The sequence below is a fragment of the Pithys albifrons genome, chromosome 8, assembly GCF_047495875.1.
Source record: "Pithys albifrons albifrons isolate INPA30051 chromosome 8, PitAlb_v1, whole genome shotgun sequence".
Lineage (NCBI taxonomy): Eukaryota > Metazoa > Chordata > Aves > Passeriformes > Thamnophilidae > Pithys > Pithys albifrons.
Window position 1 is genome coordinate 24,041,800 of NC_092465.1, and position 24,861 is coordinate 24,066,660.

The 24,861-nt window shown below is 37.8% G+C and overlaps 1 protein-coding gene across 1 annotated transcript in view; it reads right to left on the bottom strand.

Moving 5' to 3' along the window:
* TTN (titin) overlaps positions 1-24,861 on the bottom strand; it is a 240,521-nt gene that overhangs the window by 45,907 nt on the left and 169,753 nt on the right. Inside the window, exons 182-225 of the mRNA XM_071562604.1 lie at positions 24,339-24,768; positions 23,519-23,827; positions 22,959-23,107; positions 22,834-22,866; positions 22,603-22,732; positions 22,203-22,502; positions 21,798-22,115; positions 21,413-21,709; positions 21,005-21,304; positions 19,997-20,311; positions 19,759-19,907; positions 18,766-18,916; positions 18,396-18,677; positions 18,001-18,303; positions 17,604-17,906; positions 17,203-17,484; positions 16,447-16,746; positions 16,056-16,358; positions 15,628-15,936; positions 15,263-15,544; positions 14,730-15,029; positions 14,295-14,588; positions 11,237-14,203; positions 10,815-11,135; positions 10,424-10,708; positions 9,918-10,217; positions 9,297-9,599; positions 7,958-8,233; positions 7,542-7,841; positions 7,149-7,451; positions 6,621-6,920; positions 6,208-6,495; positions 5,822-6,118; positions 5,430-5,732; positions 5,033-5,338; positions 3,966-4,253; positions 3,572-3,862; positions 3,179-3,466; positions 2,419-3,009; positions 2,221-2,325; positions 1,499-1,696; positions 1,118-1,414; positions 408-995; positions 13-315 (exon numbers count right to left, since the gene is read on the bottom strand). Coding sequence (XP_071418705.1) covers positions 13-315; positions 408-995; positions 1,118-1,414; positions 1,499-1,696; positions 2,221-2,325; positions 2,419-3,009; positions 3,179-3,466; positions 3,572-3,862; positions 3,966-4,253; positions 5,033-5,338; positions 5,430-5,732; positions 5,822-6,118; positions 6,208-6,495; positions 6,621-6,920; positions 7,149-7,451; positions 7,542-7,841; positions 7,958-8,233; positions 9,297-9,599; positions 9,918-10,217; positions 10,424-10,708; positions 10,815-11,135; positions 11,237-14,203; positions 14,295-14,588; positions 14,730-15,029; positions 15,263-15,544; positions 15,628-15,936; positions 16,056-16,358; positions 16,447-16,746; positions 17,203-17,484; positions 17,604-17,906; positions 18,001-18,303; positions 18,396-18,677; positions 18,766-18,916; positions 19,759-19,907; positions 19,997-20,311; positions 21,005-21,304; positions 21,413-21,709; positions 21,798-22,115; positions 22,203-22,502; positions 22,603-22,732; positions 22,834-22,866; positions 22,959-23,107; positions 23,519-23,827; positions 24,339-24,768 — 15,337 coding nt within the window. The remainder of the gene's footprint in view (positions 1-12; positions 316-407; positions 996-1,117; positions 1,415-1,498; positions 1,697-2,220; positions 2,326-2,418; positions 3,010-3,178; positions 3,467-3,571; positions 3,863-3,965; positions 4,254-5,032; positions 5,339-5,429; positions 5,733-5,821; positions 6,119-6,207; positions 6,496-6,620; positions 6,921-7,148; positions 7,452-7,541; positions 7,842-7,957; positions 8,234-9,296; positions 9,600-9,917; positions 10,218-10,423; positions 10,709-10,814; positions 11,136-11,236; positions 14,204-14,294; positions 14,589-14,729; positions 15,030-15,262; positions 15,545-15,627; positions 15,937-16,055; positions 16,359-16,446; positions 16,747-17,202; positions 17,485-17,603; positions 17,907-18,000; positions 18,304-18,395; positions 18,678-18,765; positions 18,917-19,758; positions 19,908-19,996; positions 20,312-21,004; positions 21,305-21,412; positions 21,710-21,797; positions 22,116-22,202; positions 22,503-22,602; positions 22,733-22,833; positions 22,867-22,958; positions 23,108-23,518; positions 23,828-24,338; positions 24,769-24,861) is intronic.

Sequence of the window (24,861 nt, forward strand, 5' to 3'; positions counted from 1 at the left end):
CACAATACTAACATGCAACATCTTTGCATAGGACTGAGTTTGAAGTGTCACTGGGAGGTCCAACTCCTGCTCTGTTTTCTGCACTGACACGGAATTCATATTCATTTCCTTCCAGAAGACCAGTTACTTTGCATCTAAGATCTGAAACTGGTTTCTTTGTTGCTCTAACCCATCTTAAACCTTTCTTTTCTCTTCTCTCCACATAGTAACCTGTGATTTCACTTCCACCATCATCTATTGGTCTTTTCCAGGTAACTGTGACAGTATTTTTAGTCACATTTGTTACTTCTGGTTTACCAGGAGGGCCTGGAGGACCTATTAAGGAAGAAAAATAACAGTTAAAACAAAAATCACATCTTTAGAGAATCATAAAAACTCACTGGAACCTCTTAGCTTGTTCTGCTTACCAAATCTATCCACCATTTTAACTGGTTCTGATTGTACTGGTTCACCCTTGCCATACTGATTTACTGCTGAGACACGGAAAACATATTCATTTCCTTGAATGAGCTTGCTAACAACGTGCCTACAGCTTTCAATGTTTTCAGCAACCAATGTCCAGAGCAGTCGACTAGTTTCTCTCTTTTCAAGAACATATGATTTGACTGGTGATCCACCATCTTCTGCAGGAGGTGACCATGTAAGTGTTGCTTTTTCTGCTGAAACATTGCTAATCTCAATAGGCCCTGGAGGTCCTGGAATATCTAAAACTTTCACATGTACGCTCTCCTGCTTAGTGCCAAAAGGATTGGTTGCAGTGATTGTGTATTCTCCAGAATCTTTTCTGGCTGCGTATTTGACAGTTAGAGTAGAAGAAGTTGGTTTGGTTTCAATGTGCACAAGCTCTGAAGGTCTAAAATCTTTTCCAGCTTTTGACCATGCTGAAGTTGGAGGTGGTTTGCCACGGATATCAATAGCAGACAGTGTAATGGTGTCTCCTGCTTTTACTGTTAAACCTTCTTTCAAAGGAGGATCCAGAACAATGGTTGGTGCCTCTGTCAAAAAACAAACCAAAAAAAATCCTGATTGTTACAACAAGAACACAGAGGGGGGGAAAAAGAAGATTTGGTATTAATTATTCAAATAAAATTCTATCTTTTCAATGCCATCTACATACCATACTCATCCTTGCATATTATAGTTCCTGTGGATTCAGATGGAGGACTGATAGCTCCAGCTGTGTTCTTTGCTCTAATTCTGAACTCATATTTGGAGCCTTCAATAAGGTCAGTTACAGTAAATGCACAGTCTGGAACATTCACATGATTGGCTTTTGTCCAAGTCTTTTTGGGTAAATCACGCTTTTCAACAATATAGCCAGTTAATTTATGTCCACCATCATATTTTGGTTCTGTCCAAATGAGTGTTACTGAGTTCCTGGTTACATTGATAACTTCAGGTTTCCCAGGAGGATCTGGAAGAAAAAATAATAAATAGTGGTCAAACAAAAGTTATTTCAAATTTCAGAATTTTCCTTTTTATTCTCCTGATGACTTACCAATAGGATCAAGTGCCACAACTGGTTCAGATGGAAGACTTGGTTTACCTACTCCAGCCATATTGATTGCCATTACTCTGAATTCATATTCCAGACCTTCAGTTAACCCTGTCACTCTGAAATCTTTCATTCTTATTGGTGTCGTGTTTGCTCTCTTCCACAGAAGACTATTTCTTTCTTTAACTTCAATGTGATAACCTAGAAGATAAATGATGAGATGAAAATATGGGGTGGGTTTCTAGAAAGCTTAATTTCTCATAGGACTGTGAAACATCATATTTCCTGTATTGCATGCTACATAGGCATTGTGCAAGAGGAGCACTGAAAACCAGATTAAAAAATGGATGTGGACATACATGACAGATGTACATAATTGCAATGACAAGATGTTGTAAATGCAAATCACTAATTTTATAGACTCAAGTACTCCCACATATAGGTGAGTTTTGTTTTCTTTCTTTAGATGTTTTGGCTCTGAGCAAAAATATTGTTTCTCAGTTAGTATTTTCTCAACATTTGAAGGGGTTTTTTAATCATAGATCAAAAACAGGAAGTAAAAGAGTGAAATCATTCAACTGATCAATTGATCAGTCAATGAATGAATGAATGAATCAATCAATCAATCAATCAATCAATCACTCAATTTAAAGTTTTACCTTACCCTTTGACAGAGAGAAAGAACTGTTAAGAATGGAAACGTTAGGGAGGTTTGGGGTATGTACCTGTAATTGGTGACCCTCCAGTTCTTCTGGGATCAGTCCAAGTTAAAGCTACAGAATCATGCCGAACAGCAACAATGTTGGGGGGTGGAGGAGCATCTGGCACATCTAAACAGTATTGAAAAAAATGCATTAAAATTAAAAATTAGTATCACTCCTTTAACATTTTTTTCAATTTCAAAAATTATAATAGATACTTACCAAATGGATGTTTTGCAATGACAGGGTCAGATTTAAGACCTTCACCGACTCCATATTTATTTTCAGCCCTGATCCTGAATGTATATTCATTTCCTTCATGAAGTCTTGTAACTCTAAAAGTGGTTTTCTGGACTGCAGAGGCACAAGTCACCCACTTATTGTTTACATTATCTCTCTTCTCTAGAACATAGTTAGTGATTTCTGAACCACCATCATCTTTTGGAGGACCCCACTTTAAGGTTATGGCATCAGCTGTGACTTCTTCAAATTTCACTGGACCTGTTGGTATGCCAGGTTTGCCCACAACTTTCACAAAAACAGAGCCTTCCTTGCTGCCAACAACATTCCTCAGAGTTATTGTGTATTTTCCAGCATCAGCTTTCTGACAGTCATGTACTACAAGAGTAGTGTTAACTGCTGTAGATTCGAATGCAACTCTTCCACTCTCAGTAAGTGCCTGGTCTTCATCCTTCTTCCAAGTTACAGTTGGGACAGGCTTGCCTTTCATTGGGATTTTAAGACGGAAATTGCTACCTTCTTTAGCTGTATAGCACAAATCAGGTAGATCTCTTAAGTCAAGTTCAGGTGCCACTGTAAAAAATAAAGGAAACCAGTTATTCAACTATGCATGAAGTCTGTTGTAAAATTAAGATCTCTTTTAAAAGTGTCTGATTTGTAGGTATGCATAGTAATGATAGTGTGTATAAAATAAACATAATTTGGGTAAGTGAAGCATTGAATTAATGATCTTGCTTCTCACCAACATCATCTCTTGCTACAATTGTGAGTTCTGATGGAGTTCCATATCCGGCATCATTTTGGGCTCTCACTCTGAAAGTGTATTCTTGCCCTTCTTTTAAGTCTCTCATTGAAAAATGGAGGTTCTTTCCTCGCATGACTTCTTGCCATTTATCTTCACCAATCAGGACCTCAACAATATATGCAAAAATACGGCTTCCACCATCACTGATAGGTTTTTTCCATACCAAATTGCATGATGATTTTGTTACAGCTGAAGCTTTTAGATCCACAACTGGCCCAGGTGTTTCTAGAAGGAAGAAAAGCATAATAAGTGTCCACTCAACCTAAAAATAAAAATTATTTGAATAAAAAAATTAATAAAAAATAGGTGATATGCATCCATTTTTCCTACCAGAAGCTTTAACAGCATCACGAGTTTCACAGGGATCGCCAATACCATATTCATTTTCAGCAAAAACTCTGAAGAAGTAAGATTTGCCTTCTTCTAAGTTAGTTATCCTGTAGCTTGTCTTTGGACATTCTGTTGTTACTGTGGACCATGATTTTCTTTCTGCATCACGTTTTTCAACAACATAATTTGTAATTGGACTGCCTCCATCTATTAGAGGAGGTTCCCATGTAATGTAGGCAGAATCCTTAGATGCTTCCTTTACAATCAGGTTAACTGGAGGGCCAGGAGTATCTGGATAAACACAACACCACCACATTTGATTCAGTAACAAGACAAAAAAAATCAGTTAAAAAGTTAACAACTATATGATAATGGGGAAAACCCTGAGACTTACCAAGCACTTTTACAACAATGGTGTACTCCTTTTTGCCACAGCTGTTCTCTAGACTGAGGACGTATTTTCCAGCATCATATTTATTCACATTTTCACAACGGAGGAAGGTATCAAAATCAGTTGACTTGATATCTAATCCTTGTCTATCTCTTAGGTTGGCACCCACTTTAGACCATGTAATCTTTGGAGGTGGACGACCTCTTACTGGCACATAAAGTCTCATTGTGACTCCAGCACGTAACACAAGGACTTTCCTTAGCTCTGCATCAAGCTCTCCTTCAGGTGGAACTGTGTGTTTAACAAAACCACATGTAATTAAAGCATCATCTTTAAGACTATCATCAATGTTACTGTTACGGAAAGTCCCTCTTTACTGGCATTTCACTAGATTAACCAACTTCTCATGCCTGTGATGACGTTAGTAAGTGTCCTGACTCCTGTTTGAAGATCATTTGCAAACTTGGCATTTTTTGCACTGGTTTATCTTTTTTTTTTCCCCTGCCTTTTCCACCATTTATGTTAGAAAGTCTCCTAGTTTTTTTAGAATTCAAAAGAGTTGTAAAGGTTCCTGGACTCTACTGCTTTTCTTGAACCAAGACAATTGTGTGAATCAATGCTTTGGTACATACAGCAAAATGCATACAAAAGCCAGCATAGCTCTCAAGGAATAAGTGTCATACAATCAAATAGTGTGTCAAACAGCTGCTTAGAATAGTAATCTTGGCTTCAAATTATTTAGAAGACATGAATATGACTGCAAGTTTTAAGAATAGAAGAGAGATATGGAAAGCCTTATTTAAGGATTAGAGAAAGAAAAATATCTTGAGATCTAAAATAAGAGGCAGCAAGCTATAAAGTATACAAAAGAAAAAAGGAGAGACCAGCCAGATTCTACTCTATTCCTAACTTCCCTGGTTTTTTTTTCAAATTAGCCACTTTTAGCCCACATTTTTTGAGTAATAACATGTTCCAAAGTAATCTGTGCCTGTGATCTATGATAAACTCTGTCTTTGGAACTTATCCCATGAATTAAAGTCAACTAGGTAATTGATTTTCAGTGAACGTACTTAGAATGTCTTTGGCAGTGTGCTTATCAGGAACGTCACTTGGATCACTGTATCCAATCTTATTGACAGCATAAACACGGAACTGGTACTCTGTATCTTCCATCAGTCCTGTTACCACAAATTGTGTAGCCTGCAAATTCTTCGGTAGATTGCATCTGACCCAGTTGTCTGTGTCAGCTCTTTTTGATTCCACTAGATAACCAATAATAGGGCTTCCTCCATCATAAGCTGGTTTGCTCCATGACAGGCTTATCGAATTACGCGTAGTATCAACCACTTTTGGGAAAGCAGGTGGGCCTGGAGGATCTGAGAATCAAAGTAACAAAGTTATCATACCAAATGCTGTATGACAGTATTTGAAAATAATAATGGAAAATATCTGAGATTTTTAGCTTACATTGAGGATCACGAGCATACACTGCTTTAGACGGTGCACTAGGCTTGCCAGGTCCGGCTTTATTCAATGCTATCACCCGGAACTCATATTCTGTTCCTTCTTGGAGTCCAGTAGCTTTAACAGTTCTTTCAATGACAGGCTTTCTGTTTACCTTTGTCCAGTTAAGAGCCTTAGTTTCCCTCTTCTCAAGGATATAACCAGTTATTGGGGATCCACCATCATCAGCTGGTGGCTTCCAGCTAACAGTCATAAAGTCTTTCGTTACATTGCTAATTACTGGTGGATCGCAAGGTCCGGGTACATCTGTGGAGATTTATTTGAAAATTATGTTCGCATTCATAAGTTTATACAAGAAAACAGTATCTAATTAAACTATCTCACAAAGCACTTACCATATGGATTCTTAGCAACTGCTGGTTCAGTCAAGATAGGGTCTCCAACACCATATTTGTTTTCAGCACATATGCGGAACTGATACTCATGTCCTTCTATTAATTTCTCCACTGTGCAGCTTGTAATAGGTACATTGGCACTGACCTGCGCCCAGTTCGGTCTGCTTGTTTCACGCTTGTCTACAATGTAGTTAGTAATTTCTGAACCTCCGTCTTCCAGAGGAGGCTCCCAAGAAAGCATTGCACGATCTGCATACATATGTTTGATTTTGACAGAGGCTGGTGGACCAGGCTTATCTGAAACAATTAACATCACACTGTTATAGCTCTATCTCTTGCTATATAATTAATCATAAATGTATTTGTTAATAGACAGTCTAGCTTACCAAGTACTTTAAGCCTAATGGTTGCCGACTTTGATCCACTTGCATTTTCAGCAGTAATAGTATAGTCTCCTGTTTGCTTCCTGTTAACACTGAACAACTCAACTGTAGCGAGGTTTCTCTTAGTAGTGATCTTAACACCTTCAGATGGTTTTAAAAGTTCTCCTTCTTTCTTCCAGGTGATTGTTGGCATTGGTTTGCCATATACATTTGCCTCCAGACGCACGTTAGTTCCAGCTTTTACTGTAAGCTGTGATTGCATAGACAGCTCCAACTCTATTCTGGGGGGAACTGAAAGGAAAGAGTCCAAGGGTTATTCAATCTAGTGAGAGATAAACATCTCATTCTTGACATGAGATGTCGTTCTACATGCACAGACTCTTACCAGAGTTATCAAATGCTTTTACATTCCTTACCATTTTCTGGATGAATGGTCACTGGATCAGAAGGTTCTGAAGGTGGACTGATGTTAACTGCTGTCTTGGCAATTGCTCTAAATTGATATTGAGCATTTTCTTCCAAACCAGTAGCAGTGTACTCTTCTAGGGGTATTTGATGTGGAGTTGTATTACACCGAACCCACTTATCACCAGGTAATTTGCAAGCTTCCACAAAATAGCCAATAAGTTTGCTGCCACCATCATGCTTTGGTCTTGTCCATACCAGTGATGCAGTACTCTTAGTGACATCAATAACTTCAGGTTTTCCAGGGGGATCTAAGGCAAATGAAAACATTTTGTAGTCTGTTTTTCCAAATGTCAACAAATTAAAAAATGGCTTTAATAATGCTGGATCCTATTTACTGCATACTCACACAGTGCACTCATAGTAAGCATGAAAATATAGACAAAAGGGCAAACTGAAGATCATAAAGAGTTGCAGATATATTGAAAATGACCATAAAAACAGTAGTCTATTATAAAGTATTGGTATGTTTAGCTTACCAACTGGTGCTCTTGCTGTGACAAACTCAGTTGGTTTACTGGGTTTACTTGCTCCAGCCCTGTTCAATGCATAAATTCTGAAAGTATACTCCAGACCTTCGATAAGGCCCACACAAGGGTATTCTGTGGAGCGCACAGCTGTGTCATTAGCTTTCACCCACAGCAAACTGTTCCTTTCCTTGCGCTCAATGAGATAACCAGTAATTGGACTGCCTCCATCACTATCTGGTTTATCCCAAGCGACAAAAATACAGTCCTTATTGACCTTGGTAATACGTGCATTCTTTGGTTCACTAGGAACATCTAGAAAGAAATACAAAGATATATATCAATTGTATGTTTTCTTATTAGAAGGATTAAACAGAGAAATGCTGCTAACAAAAGCTGGCATACCAAATGGGAACCTTGCAATCATCTTGCCAGAAGCAAGCGGCTCAGAAATCCCGAAACGATTTTCAGCACGAACACGGAACATATACTCTTCTCCAGGAATAAGTTTTCCAATTCTGCAGGTTGTCTTTGTGACAGAAGATAATGCTGTTACCCAGTCTCCACGGCTTACATCACATTTCTCAACTACATAGTTGGTAATGTTACTGCCACCATCTTCAAGAGGTATATGCCATGAAAGAGTGCAAGCATCAGCATCAATTTCAGAAATATCAAATGGAGGCTGTGGTGGACCTGGTTTATCTGCACAAAAAAAGTATAATAAGAAAAAAAGGGATGAAATAAAACGGCAACCACTGGAATATATCAAAACTAGCTCTGTATAAAGCTGGGTTGAAAAACAATCAAATGGAACATACCCATGACTATCACTCTGATTTTCTGACTATCAGTACCAGAGCTATTCTCTGCAGTAAGAGTGTAAAAGTCAGAATCTTTTCTAGTCACATCCTTAATGATAAGTACTGAAGACTTTTCTGCTTTATGCACAGCAAGGCGACTGGATGTAACTACATCTTGATCTCCTTTCAACCATTTACAGACTGGCTGAGGCTTCCCATATACATGAGCTTCAATTCTCAGTTTCTTCCCAGCTTTAATGTGAACATGATCAGGCATCAAAATCTTAGGTGGGACTGTAAAAAAAATAAAAAGAGACACATAAATTCAATTTCTGTGATATATTAATTTTTCTTATTTTTTCATGTGAAACATCTTTGCTTCTCTCTCAAGAGAAATCACCAGCAGGAATGACTAGATAATTTCTAGTTTAGGTTCCGCTTATGGACAAGTGCAGTTTCTGAAGGGGAAATAAATATATTCCAGTTTTACTTTTAGATTCTTGCACAGTTTACAAGAGAATATTTATGAGTTTGGATTGCCTCCACACACATTTGTGTAGAGATCTGTGCACTGTTAATGCTTGAAATATAATTCCTCTTTATATCTGGAACTTGTTGCTCACTTACTGCTGACTTTCTACAAGAAAAAAGTGAAGGAGAAGAAAGGAAAAACTAAAGTTCTGCTGAACTAAACCCACTTGCACAGTGAATCTTTTTGTATCTTTGAATCATTCTTCTCCTCCTTCTTTTACACAAAAGCTTTCAAATTTCTTCCAAAAGAAACATGGCAGATTGTTTGGTGTAGTTTTCTTCCTGCCATGGACAAGTTTTCATTCTCTTTTTCCTGTTTCTCTCTCTTTCTCTTCCCACGTCACAAATTAAGAAGGTTCTTCTCATCCTGCCCTTACCCCTACGTTTCCCATGCCTCAGGGATCCTGCCACGGCCAACCTGTCCTCCCTGCCTTTTGCTTTATATTCAATCAACTTCACAATATAAGCAACTTGTTTTCTCTTATATTAAAACAGAAGGCACTTTTGCCCCTATTTATCTCTAAAAATATCAGTCTGACTCTTTTCCTCTTTCATTTTAAGTTCATCAAAGGTGTTTATTATTTCTCCCTAATTCCCACCTTCTGGTTCCAACCGAAACCATACCTGCAAAATTATTTAATAATTCTGAATTAGTGGTCGTCTCATTCTTTCTGACCTGTCAAAATACTCAGTACAGTAAACCTTCATCCTCCAGATAACTTCATTAAGCATATGTCTTTCTGTGAGTCAAAGAATTATAATTCTTGCTAATTTCATTATTAAAGCAGTGTATTGCAACACAGGTAGTATTTAAATTGCTACTTACTGAGTTGTTCTTTAATTTCAAATGCTCCTGTAGTTTGTATTGGCAAACTTACTCCCACAGCATTTCTAGCTGCCACTCTAAAGTTGTACTTCTTTCCCTCTTTCAGACCAGCTACAACAATGGAGAGATCTTTAACAACTGAATATTCTGTCCAGCAATCTGCTGGTTGGTCATCTTCTTTGTAGCTAACAATGTACCCATCAATTTTAGAGCCTCCATCACGCAGTGGTGGCAGCCAGCCCAAAGTAGCACTATTCTTTGTAATTTCAGTAACTTCAAGTTTTCTTGGTGGATCAGGTTCACCTTTTAGGGCAGGAAAAAGAAACACATTAAACACTGAATTTCCAAGATTTTCTGATTCTTGAATATTTGTTGAATTATTGGATGCTAGCCATGCTAATTCAACAAGGAAAATATGGAAAAAAAAGCAAAATTCTTAATAATTGCAAAGGTGTTATATTCGTAGACCATATTATTTGAAAGAAACTGACACAGAAATATTTATGTTATCATTGAGTAGTTAGTAGCACTGTCCAGTTTAGAAATGTTAACTTTCAGGAAATAAAAAATCTTATTAAAGACAGAGAAAAAAACATAAAATGTATATAAAGGCATACTTACTTAGAGGATCTGTTGCTAGAACAGGTTTTGGTATGTCACTTGGGACACCTGACCCATATTCATTTACTGCTGTTACTCTAAAATAATATTCATTTCCAGGTACAAGGTTTGCTATTTGGAAACTAGTTTTCTTCAGTTCTGCAGTGACTGTTGCCCAGGTCTTCCTGTCAGCCTCACGTTTCTGCAGGATGTAATGAGTCACTGGGCTACCCCCATCATTCTCTGGAGGTGCCCATGAAAGATGGCATGACATCTTGGTGACATCTGAAACCTTGAAGTCTGACACAGGTCCAGGAGTATCTATAAAGAAATTTCAATTTACGTTAGTCTTTTCTTTTTGAATAAATTAAAATTAAGAGCGCTAACAGCTTTCTATATGGGGTGAGTTAGTGTTAGCTGATACAGTTATGCTCAAAAACTGTAGGACCTGGGGATCATAAATATTCCTGTAGTAAACACTCAGTTTAGTTATAAAATTGTCTAGAGATATTTCTCTCATTACTTACCCAAGACTCTGACGTTCACAAATACAGCCTTTTCTCCAGCTGCATTAACAAGTGTCAATGAATATTTGCCTGAGTCGTCACGTGTTGAATCGGGAATGACACAGAAGGCCATGGTGTCAACCAGATCAACTTGTCCTTTTCTGATGACATTATCAACACCCATTCTTCTCCATGTGACTTTTGGTGCTGGGCGACCTCTAACAATGGCAAAAAGTCTAATAGGGCATCCTGCCCTGACTGTGACTAACTTTCTCATGCTTGCATCCAACTCAATCTCAGGAGGTTCTGAAAGACAAAGAAATATAGGTAAAGTTTAGCATGTGAAATAAAGTAAACCTAAAGCAAATAAAGGTTGTATATAAACACTGATAGACTGGATGGGAAAACTCACCAAGAATTTCTTTGGGAGACACTGCTTCTTTCAGTTCAGCTGGCCGACCAAGGCCAACCTGGTTTTGGGCAGAAACTCTGAACTCATATAATTGCTTCTCATCCAGGCTAGTGGCTGTAAATTCTGTGTGAATAACTTGGGCAGCAACATTACATCGTTTCCATCCTGCTTCAGGATCAGCACCCTCAACTTTTGGTCTCATTTCCACAACATATCCAATAATCGGAGCACCACCATCGTACACTGGTTTTCCCCAGCCAAGAGTTATGGAAGTCTTTGTGCTATCAACCACTCTCAAATTTGTGGGAGGACCAGGGGGTTCTGAAAGTCAGGAAAAATTGCACATAAGAACACAGTTGTACAATTTAGAAATCTGTTGTGTTAACATTAAAAAAATATAGAAAAATTCAGTGGTATCATACCTATAGGATCTTTGGCTACTACAGGTCTTGATGGCAAGCTTGGTTCTCCAAGTCCGACTTCATTTTCGGCACTGACACGGAACTGATATTCATGACCAGGGAAGAGATTAGTAACTTTCTTGCGTCTCTCTGGGATTGGAGTCTTAGTAACAGGAACCCATCTTAGTGATCGTTTCTCTTTCTTCTCTAAAATGTATCCTGTAATTGATTTGCCGCCATCATATTCTGGTGGATTCCAAACTACAGTCATCTCTTCTTTGCTAACTCTTGTGACATCTGGAGGGTCAGGGCGTCCAGGTCTATCATATTTTGTTTTCGCAATAATTGGATGCGTTTCTGTTGGTGGACCAGTGCCCATTTTATTCTCCGCACGCACTCTGAATATGTACTCATTACCTTCAATGAGGCGTGTCACCTTGGCATAGTTTGTAAGGACAGATGAAGAGAATGTAGACCAAACCATACGCTTGCTTTCACATTTTTCCAGGATGTAGTTCTGTATTTCACAACCACCGTCATCTTCTGGAGGGTCCCAAGTAACAGTACATCTATCACTTGAAATGTCAGTGACTTTCAAGTTTCTTACAGGACCTGGTTTATCCAGGACAATAACAGTAGCATATGCTACAAAGCTACCAGCTGTGTTAGTTGCAGTAATCACATATTTCCCACCATCACTACGCCTTGATTTTGTGAGAACGAACTTTGATGTGTCAGAACTTGTTTCAATACTGATTCTTGGAGATCTGGTGAGATCTGTGGCATCTTTGTCTTTTGTCCATACAACTTCAGGCTGTGGTTTTCCTCTGACTCCAGCCTCAATTCTAATTGGGTCACCTGCTTTCACAGTTAGAACCCCACTTAACTTCAAGTCTAGCACTGGTTTCTGCAGATCTTCCTTCACAACAACTTCAGCTGTTTTTACCCAGTCACTTTCACCAGCCTCATTCTTGGTTTGAACTCGGAATTGGTAAATCTTATTTTCCACACATTTATCTACCATGTAGTGTGTTTCCTTAATGCTGCCTTTGTGAACCCTTTCCCATTCATCTGAATCTTTCAGTTTTCTCTCAACATGGTAACTTAAATTAGGACTTCCACCATCATAATCTGGTCTTCTCCATTTCAGATATACAAATGTCTTTCCTTTCTCTGCAATGTGAAGATTTTCTGGCTCTCCAGGCTTGTCAATAGGATTGATAGCAAGGATGGGAGTCTTGGTCTCAATGCAAGGACCTGGGCCTATTTTGTTTTCTGCACAAACTCTGAAGAAGTATTCACGGTTCTCTACAAGATTCGCCTTTACTAATCGCTTAGTGATATCAGAGGAGACAATTGACCATCCCCTTTGATTTGGCTGACGGTACTCTACTATGTAATTTGTAATTTCAGAGCCACCATTATCCACTGGACTCTCCCAAGCTATCATACAGGAGTCTCTTGTGACATAGCTTATTTTCAGGTTCTGACATGGTCCGGGTCTGTCAAGTACGTTAACAATAGCAAAAGCTTGAGCCTGTCCACAGCTGTTCTTAGCTGCTATTATGTATTTGCCATGATCAGATCTTTTGGCTTCTTTCACTTGCAGTTCAACATTTGGTAGATCATGGAGTATTTCAACACGCTTTTCTTGGAGTAGTACTTTGCCATCTTTAGACCATGTTATTTCAGGATCCGGCCTGCCTTTTACCTTACCAGTAATACGTATTGTTTGACCTACTCGGACAGTGATTAAGTCTCGACAGGTCACATCTAGGCTTATTTCTGGAGGAGAAAGGATATCCTTTGCAAGTACAGTTTCTGCCAGTTCTCTTGGTTCTCCCTCTCCCACAATGTTGACAGCTTTTATTCGGAATTTATACTCATTTCCTTCTATTAATCCAGGTACTCTGAAAGCACACTGTCTAATAAGTTCATCCTTATTAATCCTATTCCACTGTGTAGTTCCAGTTTTCTGACATTCCACAATGTATCCCAGAATTGGGCTGCCACCATCTTTGAGGGGCTTTGTCCACACCAGATCAGCTGTTTCTTTAGTTTTGTCTTTTAATTTTGGATTTATAGGTGGTCCAGGAGGAGTGATAGGACGTGATGCTTTTATTGGATCAGAGCTTGGAGATGGTTTGCTTAAACCCACCATGTTTTCTGCAAAAACTCTGAATTCATATGTGTTGCCTTCAAAAAGACCAGTGACTCTGTATTTCATATCAAGTATAGGTGTCTTATTGACACGCACCCATTTGCCAGATGCTTCCCGACGTTCAAGTATATAACCAGTTATTGGAGTTCCACCATCAGATTTTGGTAGGGTCCAAGACACTGTTGCAGCATTTTCTGTAATATCGTAAACAGTTGGTTTACCAGGTGGGGATGGTGGATCAAACATATATTTAGCAACTGTTGGTTCTGAATCAAGAGGTGCACCAATGCCTATCTTATTTTCTGCACGAACACGGAAAATATATTCACAGCCTTTCTGCAGCCGTGGAACCTTAATCTTTGTGTGACTTGTTCCAGAGCTAACTACTCCCCAGGTTTCTTTCTTTGATTGACGCTTCTCAACAATGTAATTTATTATAGGACTCCCACCATCATCTTTAGGAGGGCGCCAAGAAATAACCATGTGTTCTGGTGTTACTTCAAGAATATTAATAGGACCAGTTGGTGGGCCAGGAACATCCAAAACTGTAAGGTGTAGAGCCACAGTTTTGCTGCCAGCTGCATTAGATACTGTGAGTAGATACTCTCCTGTATCTTTTCTTACACAGTCTTTGATAGTAAGCACAGTTGAGTAATTGTCGGTCTCAATCTTGTATTTGCCATCTGGTTTAATTTCACTGTCATCAGTAACCCATTTTGCAGTGGGAACTGGCACTCCTCTCATAATTGCTGGAAGTCGCACTGTGGTGCCAGCTTTGACAACAAGACCTTCAATTAACTTCACATCTAGTTCCACAGATGGAGGTACTGAAATTAGAGAAACAATAGAAATTACCTTTTCAAGGAAAATGCTTAAAGAAAGAGAGAAAGAATAAGTGAAACAACATGAAAAAATTACCTAGTTTTTCTTGACACTCAATTGGTATAGTTGTATCTGGAAGGCTAAGACCAACAATATTCTGAGCTTTCACACGGAATTTGTATATTTTTCCTTTTTGTAGGCCTGTAACAACGCAGTCTAGCATAGGGACTGTCTGGAACTTTGTCCATTCATCTGCACCATCTTCTTGATATTCCACCAAATATCCAGTTATCTCAGCACCACCATCACGATCTGGTCTATTCCAGGCAAGGGAAACTTCAGTTTTATCAACATCTACATGATGCAGATTCTTTGGTGGCCCTGGAGGATCTTTTAAAATGAAAACACAAAAATGGTTACTAGGCTGAAAAAATTTATGGTATCATGTTTCTATTCATACCAACAGGACAATCTCAAAATTACCAAAAAACAATATTAAAAAACCAAACCATGTAAATTAAAAACACTTACGCAGTGGATCTATAGCTTTAATAGGCTTGAGTGTTTCCACATATGGACCTCTACCAAACTGATTCTCAGCTGCAACTCGGAATTGATACTGAGTGCCTTCAATAAGATATTTAGCCATGTGACTGCGTTTCTTGGAGGATGATGAGATGGCTACCCACTGTGCAGAAGCTACATCTTTCCTTTCCACCACATAGTTGGTAATGACAGAGCCACCATCATCTTCTGGTTCCATCCAAGTAAGATAACAAGAGTCACTTCTAACATCACTGACTTTCAGATTTCTGGGTGGACCAGGCTTATCTAAAATTTGATAAAAATGAAATCTGTTATTTATTTGATAACCAAAGCATTTCTTATAAAACTTAGTAAATTTCAAGATAAATGAATATAATTTAATGTAATTTTTTAGTCCTTTTGCTGCTGTATTTTTAATAAAATTTTGTTGATTGATATTTTCCAGAAATTCCTTTATTTCTTAATCTCTAATTACAGGAAAAAAAGATGTGGTATAAAAGGAAAATAAAAAAGATTACCTAAGACCACGACTTTTACTGAAACAGTCTTTGAACCAGCTGGATTTTCAACTGTCAGGGAGTACATTCCTCCATCTTCATGGACAGTGTTACGAATTTCAAGCTTACTGCCCACTCCTGTAACCTCAATATCAGCTTTGGGAGAGACCTCATGATCTTCTTTCTTCCAAGTAACTTTTGGGAATGGGACACCTTTAATAACAGCACTAAGTCTCAGGGTATCTCCAGCTTTTACATGCTGTTCTCGGGCCATATTAGCATCAAGTATTAACTCAGGAGGTTCTGGAATTAAAAAGATAAGATTTTACGAAATGAGGAAAACCAATATGTTCTTAGGTAAACTTATCTGATTTTGTTAAACTCACCAAGCCTGTCCTTTACTTCTACTGGATCAGGAACATGGGCTGGATCAGATTCACCTGCTGCATTGACTGCCTTGACCCTGAACTTATAGGTTAAACCCTCAGTAAGACCAGTGACTTTGTATTTTGTTTCAGGACAAGAATCTGCTGTAAGGTTAGCCTTTTTCCATTCTTCATCTCCAACTTTCTGGTACTCTATAAGGTAGCCAATTATCTTGCCATTTCCATCATGGCGTGGTGGTTGCCAAGATAAATCAACTGAGTTTTTAGTTTTATCTACTGCTTCTGGATTAACAGGTGGACTTGGTTTTGCTGTTAAAGAAAAAAAAATAAGGAAATTGGAGAAAAAAAAAGAAACTATTAAAGTAATTTTCTAATTAAAATAAAGATTGTATTACAATTTCAGTGAGAAATGAAATTTGATACTTTACCGATTGGATCTCTAGCGAAAATTGGCTTTGATGGTGGACTAGGATCACCAACACCAATTTCATTTTCTGCTGAAACACGGAATTCATATTCACAACCTTCAAGGAGGTCAGGTACTTTGAACTTTGTACCAGGGAAAATTGGGTCTTTGGTAACTCTGACCCATCTTGTAGCCATTGTTTCCTTCTTTTCTACAATATAGTTTGTTATTGGCTTGCCTCCATCATATGGTTTGTTCCAAACCACTACTGCAGAGTCTTTGGTAACATCCTTAATGATTGGCTGTTCAGGTGCGTCAGGAACACCTGGGGTGGGGAAAAAAAAGAGCGTATAAGCATTATAAACAGAATAAAGATTAGAGCATCAAAGTCAGTTTGCAAATGAAAAACATACGGAAACGATCCTTGGCTTTCATCTCATCAGAGATGAGAGGATCACTTATGCCATAGAGATTTTCAGCATAGATTCGAATTTGATATTCTCTTCCTTCAAGCAGCTTAGGAACTTTGCATGTTGTCTTCACTGTGGCAGACGTAACTGGCATCCACAGGTCTTTGTGTGTATCCTTCTTCTCAATAATGTAATTTGTGATTTCACTGCCTCCATCATCTAATGGAGGTTTCCAGGAAACTACCATATGATCTTTATAGACTTCATCAAATATAACTGGGCCTACTGGAGGTGATGGGCGATCTGTTTAAAAAAAAAATAAAGCATACCCATGCTTTTATATGATCTTCACATAACCACATAGATTAAAGAGTGTCAATACAGTAAATATAGTATAAAATTAGAAACTGATATCACAGTTTTAGTAAGGTATCAAGACCTCAGGACTATTCCTCTTTAATACATATTTGACTCACTGAACATAATTCCTTAATGCTTATAAGGTATTCGGTGATTAACATTTTCTACAGTGTTGACATTCTCTTAATGCATGTAGAGACATTAAATTATTCATGCTGAATAAACTAATCCAACGGTAACTATGTACTCAAAATTAATAAATAGCTTTTCAGTGTAATTGAGAATGCAGTAAATCTATTGTAATAAAGAACACAATTCAATACTTATATTTTATATAATTCAAATAATTTTAATCACTACTAAAAATCACAGTTAATACTGTTGTTCAGTAAAACCTACCAACAACATTCACTTGACAAAATCCTTTTCTTGATCCTGTGCTGTTCTCTACAGTCACACAATATTTGCCTGTGTCTTCACGGACAGATTTTAGTACCCCCAAGCAAAGAGTTGTAGGAGTTGTCTGGATCTTTATACGGTCATCTTCTTTCAAAACACTATCATCCTTTAGCCAAGTAACCTTTGGTGCAGGCTTGCCTGAGTAACGTCCAGTCAGGCTGAAAGCTTCACCAACTCGAACAATAAGCTTGTCTCTAAAGTCAAGGTCAAGCGTGGGAGGAGCTGAAAGACAGTATTAAAAAACACAATGCCCAAAAATGTCACCAACATTAATAAGAAAAAGTAAGGAATCAGTAAATTTAATCACTGTTTTCAAAAGAAATATGAAAAAGATAACATACCAATTTCATCCTTGCACGTGATTGGTTTAGTGCAAAAGGATGGCTTGCCTTGTCCCACGATATTGCAAGCACTCACACGATACTCATAGGTGTCACCCTCTTTCAGGCCTTCCACAGTGTATTTCCGATCAAGCATTTTCTCCTTTGTTACTTTGTGGAACTTGTCTTTTCCAATGAGACGGCTCTCTAGAACATACATGGTGATATCTGAGCCTCCATTGTATTTTGGAGGGTTCCAAGTGAGCGTAACAGAGTTCTTGGTGACAGCTTTTACTTCCAAGTCTTCTGGACGGTCAGGAACAGCTGTGAATAACCAAAAAATACAGTAAATGCATTTCCTGCATGTTCAGCATATTCACCTCATATGACAGTTATCCAAACTCAAAAATATTCTTACTTATTGGATCTCTAATGACAATCTCTTTTGTTGTCTCTGTAAATGGACCCATGCCAATGAGATTCTCAGCTGCAATTCGGAAAAAATAGGCTTTCCCTTCAATGAGTCCCTGAACAGTAGCATTCTGTCTTGTAACTGTGTAGCTCACTGGAGTCCAAGCTCTACGGTCAGATTCACGTTTTTCAATTATATAGTTGGTAATAGGAGAACCACCATCATCTTCTGGAGTAAACCATGACAATTTACAAGAGTCATTGGTTAGGTTCTCAGTAAGGAATGGCATTCCAACTGGGCCTGGTACATCTGAAAGCAAATTAAAAACATGGAGTATTTAAGTATACATGGTGAATCTTATGAAATTGTACTTGTTCACAGGGACTAAAGTTGCTATTTACCTAGCACATCAACAATAATTGTCTTCTTCCTCTCACCACCCTCATTTTTAGCAAGAAGGGTGTATAAACCCTGGTGACTTCTTTTGCAATTCTTGATGACCAAAGAAGAACTAATAGCTGTTTCTTCAATTTTGGCTTCTTCTGGCAAAGCGTGGTCATCCCTGCTCCAAGTCACCGTTGGAGGTGGTTTTCCTGAGACATATGCTATGATCCGAATTACTCCTCCAGCATGAACAACAATTCTGTCCCTGACACTTGCATCCAAATTAATATCAGGAGCCACTGAAAGAGGTGAACAAAAAAAACCAATGAATTTTTATTCTCACTTTGAATTAGAGGTACTAAAAGGATAAATGAAAATTATAAATACCAATTCTGTCCTTCATCTCAATAACGTCTGTAACTTCTCCAGGTTCTCCGATGCCAGCAGCATTCACTGCTCTAACTCTAAATTTATAAAAACATCCTTCTTTTAATCCTGCCACAACGAACTTGGTTCCTCTAATTTCTTTATCTTTTACCTGGAAAAAATATTATAATGTCAGCTAGCATCAAGATATAATAAATTTCTTTGCAAAGTTTGAAACAAACCTTACATCAGATATTATTTCAGGCACACAGTGGTTTTAAGCATACGTGGGTCTAGCTTACAGAGAATTCTTTAGAATTTGTGTAAAGAAATACAAGACATGGACATACAAGCTATTCTGAAGATTCATCTTTTTGATAAATGTAAGAGAGAGGGTCTGGTCTCAGAAGAATTAAATTTATTTTTGGACACAAACTCATGTAAGTGAGAATGGCAAAAAAAGGAGTTCTGTTCTTTTGAAACCCCAGTGTGAAGGCTCTTTACCTGGAAACAGTGTAGGAGATTTAGGTATTACTTAAAATGCATCCAGATGTTTATGGAGACATAAAAAATTGCCAAGGTGTGCACCAGTGAAATTTTCAGTAAGGTATTGTTGAAAAAAGGAGGAAAATGTAGGGCTATAATAGTTGTAAATGCTTTGGCACTGTCTGATAACAGTCAGACTTTTGTGCTGGTTCTAACTTGGCCCTCTGTTTTTTTAGTAACAAATGACCTACACATATTTCTCACATCTTTAAACAGCAATTATTAAATTCTAAGTTTAGGAATTGCAAAGTTAACTTGATATTAGGGAGGGGCACATACTAACTTTTAAGTTTGGTCTTGTATTTTGAACATTTGAAGACAATTATGGTGAAAAAATGCAAACTTGTAGAAAATAACTTGCACAGTAAAAATGTTGTGGGTTTTTTGTTTTGTTTTGTTTTTTTACCTGCAGCAATTTGATAGATACAGAGGGAAGAAATGCAGATTTTGTAATAGTTTTCCACCTACCCGCTCCCATTCTTCCTTTCCTTCCTCTTTATATTCAACAATGTAGCCAGTGACCCTAGAACCACCATCCTTTAGTGGTGGAGTCCATTCCAAGTCTACAGAAGACTTTGTCCAATCAGTAACTTTTGGAATAGGAGGGCCAGGTGGGGCTGAAAAATATCATCACACAACATAACAATATATTATATGCTCATATTTGAATATTTTCACATTTTGAAAAAAAATGTAAAATATTTACCAATAGGATCTCTAGCAATTGCTGGATCAGATGGCATACTTGGTGGGCCCACACCAGCTGCATTGATAGCTGAAACACGGAACTGATATTCAGAGCCTTCAATAAGACCTGTGACTTTGTATGAAACCCCCAGGGTCATAGGCTTGATAGGATCTCGGTTAACCCTGGTCCATCTCTTTCCAGTGGTCTCTTTGCGCTCCAACCAGTAACCAGTAATAGGAGAGCCACCATCATGTTCTGGTTCTTCCCAGTTTACAGTCATTGAATCACGTGTAATACTGCTAACTGTTGGCTTGTCACAAGGTCCAGGAACAGCTAGGGTAAAAAAATTCACACATATCTTGTAAAAAATATGCTAAAGAAACATGGAGATGGCTAGAGTGCAGAACAGCAACGCACTCTCACTGTCACCATTGCTTTAGGTAATTACCTATTTGCACAAAACTCCTTCCCTCATTCAGTTTCTAATCCCTGTTCAGGTACAGATAATTCTGTGAAAAGTAAAGTGTCTTTCCTTCAAATAATAATTGTCAAAATTTTTTTTCTTGCCTTTCTGGAGCACTAGCTTATTTCAGTGCCCAGGCTAACACTGGATGTTTTAAGAATAATTTACTCCTGCCAGCCTAACATTCCTTCCATGTCAGAGCTACTCTGTCTAATTCATTTTTAAAAAGTGAAGACAGGAAATTGACCCTTCCTGAGTTTATGAGGTTAATAATGTCTCAACTACAATGGAAGGACACAAATTTTATCAGATAAACATTTATTTGTATATTTAAGCATTTAAAACATTGAGATTATATTTTAATATATACCAAGGAAGGTGAGAAGTATTTTTAAGCACTACACATGGTTTTAAGAATTAAGTACTAATGGTAAAACTCTTCAAGCTATTCTAGAAAATTTACTTAGTGAAGAGAGAAAATTAGTAGTGCTATTTAATAGATGGTATACACATACCAGCATATGGAAACAACTGACATAACTTGAAAGTATATCTCTACTTACTGAAAAGATTTCGTGCTGTTTCTGGCTCACTATCCAAAGGCTCTCCAATACCATATTTGTTTTGTGCCATAATGCGGAACACATACTCATGACCTTCCATCAGCTTGGGAACAGTGAATATACATTCCTTAGGCTCATTAGTAACAGGTACCCACGTCTTCCTATTTGCTTCTTTTTTCTCTATAACATAGTTTGTAATCTTAGAACCACCATCATCTAATGGAGGAAGCCATGATATTGTCATTTTATCGGCCAAAATGGATTCAAATTTAATAGGTCCCACTGGAGGTCCAGGACGACCTAAAAAGATACATTTTAATAAAGAAGAATTAATATAAATGTTACTAAGGTAAAATATCAAATAAATGCTATCAATTTATGTAATGTATAAGGGTTCTTGATATTTACCCAGAACATTCAGCCTCATCTCCTTTGAAGCAGTTCCCAGATTATTTACAGCTGTTATAGTATATAAACCTGTATCATTTCTCCGAGACTGTTGAATCAATAAAGTACAAGTATCTTCATCAACAATCTTGTTGACATGTTGATCATAGAGCACTGGAGATTTGTCATCAGGTTTCTTTGGAGGGGCTTTTAGCCATGTTAATGTGGGGAAGGGTACACCCTTTATCTTGGCCACAATTTTAACGTCTGTTCCTTCTTCAACCTCCATGAATTCTTTGAGCTCAATAGATGGTGGACCTACGATGAAATGTTGAAAAATATCATACAAAAACAGTTTATAATTTTAAAATGGAATATATATTTACTGGTATCAGTTCATACTTACATGTCTGGTCTTTGACAACAAGTGGACCAACAGTGGCTGACGGTCTGCTAGGACCTGCTATATTTACAGCTTTGACTCTGAATTCATATTCTCCACCTTCTACAAGATCCTCAACAGTAAACTTTGTTTCTTCCACATCACGTCTGTTGCACTGCTTCCAAGACTCTTTCACTTCTCCAGTACGATCCCAGCGGAGACATTCAACATTGTAATGTGTAACAGGAGCTCCACCATCATTCTTTGGTGGTTTCCATGTCAAGCTCACTGTGTTCTTGGTTACAAGGCCAATCCTTAGTTTAATAGGTGGATCAGGAGGATCTTTACAACCAAAACAGAAACGTGAATAAATCCACTATACAGTACCATCTGGTTTTAAAGGATTTGTTTGATGTTAATTTTACTTACGGATGGGATCCCTGGCTGTGGTCCGTTGGATGGTTTCTGCAGGAGGGCCAACACCAAAACGGTTTTCTGCACGTACCCGGAAGAAATACTCTTGTCCAGATACGAGATCAGGTACAACAAAGGAGGTACTGCCACAGTTTGCATTGACTTTAGTCCAGGCCTTCCCATCAATAGTTCTTTTCTCTATAACATAGCCTCTGATTCTATCTCCTCCATCATCATCTGGCATCTTCCATGAAAGCTTACAGCTACCTCTTGTGATATCGCTTACTTTTAGGTCTTTTGGTGGACCAGGGACATCTGATAAAATAAAAGCACAACAGACACAATTTTACATAAATGTGTAGAAAAATAAGACTAAAACTTAGTATGTGAATACTTCAATATATGTAAGTCATACCAAGCACATTGACTCTGACATGCAGTGTTTTTTGTCCTGCTTTATTCTTTGCTGTAATACTGTATCGTCCAGAATGACTTCTGTTGCACTCGGGGATGATAATCTCTGAACGTGTATCAGTTGCTTCCACCTGCGTATTAGAGGAAGAAAGAGCAGTTATAGATCAACTTTAAATATATTTATGTTTGAGAACCGCAACAATACTAAGGTTAAAAATATTGTTTGTTTTACCTGAGCTTCTTCAGGTACATTATGACCTCCATCCTATAAATAAAGTGAAATAATGTAAATATAAAAGGGAATAGGGTTAAATGTCTAGAAACGGGTGTAGAAAAAAAGCTATTTCTTTTACTAACCTTTGCTGTTGTTTTTGCTTTTCCTTCATACTCCCAAAATGTTTTTGGAACTGGACGACCCTTGATAACAGCTGGGATTTTAATTGTTGTGCCAGCACGACAAGAGAGAAAATCCTGTGCTCCAACATCAAGGAAGATTTCTGGTTCCTCTGAAAAAATATTTAAATATATACCTTTTAAGAGCTACTCAAAGGATATTTCTATCAGCATGGAGCTGAAAGCCCCCGGCAATGTGCAGAATGCATGCTTATGTGAGAAAAGTTGGATGTGGAAAAGGGAAACTGGGAACTATACAAATAGAAAAAAAGTTGCAGTAATTTCTTCATAAAAAGCACAGTATTTCCTTAGTATGACTGTAGGTATTCATCAGTTTTCTGAAGGATCATGCTCTGGTAATAGTCATCATGACACTTCCAAAAATGTGTGTCAAACTTTTATTACATTTTTGTATAATTGTTTATTCTGTTTTGACTTTGGTTTGCTTGGCATCCTGCTTGAACAGTCACAGCAGTAAGTTACATTTAGATACAATCACCTAAATCAAGTCCCAGAACACATACCTAAAATATCTTGGATAGGTATATCTGATGTTGCAGGACTTGGCTCTGATTCTCCAGCAGCATTTACAGCTTTTACTCTAAATCGATATTTTCTGAGCTCTTTCAAGTTGGGAATAACACATTCACAAGTAGGAAAGAGTTTGTCTCCTTCATTCACTTTCTTCCAATCAGTAGTACCTTCATCTTGCATTTCAACAATATATCCTTTTATAGGACTCCCACCATCCTTTTGAGGAGGTTTCCATGTAAGAGCTACAGATGATTTTGTTTTGTCTTTGACCTCTGGGCAAGATGGTGGACCGGGAACAACTTGCAAAACAAGAGCAAGTGAAAATTACCTGAGAGTTAGTATAATCCTCTATTTTTCTGAATAGTTTCTAGAATAATGCAAGTATTTTCATTTTCTTCTCTCAAACATGGAGTGTATAAGCCCAGAATATGCATACTAATTATACATGTTACCTATATTATTAAGGGATACTTAGGGTACAAGGCATAAAGATCAAACTCTTTAATAATAAAGTAAAAGAATAATATAAAAATATGACTCTGAACTGAAATTTATTTGGCAATGTCTGTATTGGTGCAATCTCAGTATTAGGCACATAAAAAAGATAACAAACTTAAATTACAGCTAATTATTTTCAAAATGGTGAAAAACACCAAATCAGGAAACTATTTCTTTCAGTGGATTTTTTTTTTGTTTAATGAAAACAAAGCATTTGATTAATTGCACTAAATGAAAAACAAAAAAGAAGAAACATTTTTTCTTCTGGTGTGATACAGTCCTTTAACACAGTAATACAAATTGTATACTTACATATGGGATCTGCTGCCAAGGCTGGATCTGATGGTTCACTGGGAGGTCCAATTCCAGCAAGATTTTCAGCCATAACTCTAAACTGGTACTCAACACCCTCAACCAAACGAAGCACATTGTGCTGTAGACCTTTTACTGATGGTTTTGTTACTGGAGCCCTGTTGACACGTGCCCAGTAGACACCTCCCACTTCTCTCTTCTCCAACCAATAGCCAGTAATTGGGCTGCCACCATTGTCCAAAGGAGGCTCCCAAGTCACTAGCATAGATGATCTGGTGCGATCTAAAACTTTTGGCTTTCCAGGAGGTCCAGGAAGGCCATAGGGATCCTTAATAACAACTTTTTCTGAGAGGCATTCATCACTTATTCCATATTTGTTTACAGCCCGGACTCTAAATTGATATTTTTCATTTGTTGCAAGATTCCACACCTGGAAAATAAGATTTAAGTCAATACTTGGCTACTTTTGGAATAAATATATTTGGAGATGCGCAGTGGCTTTTACTTTGAATTCTGCCTTGGA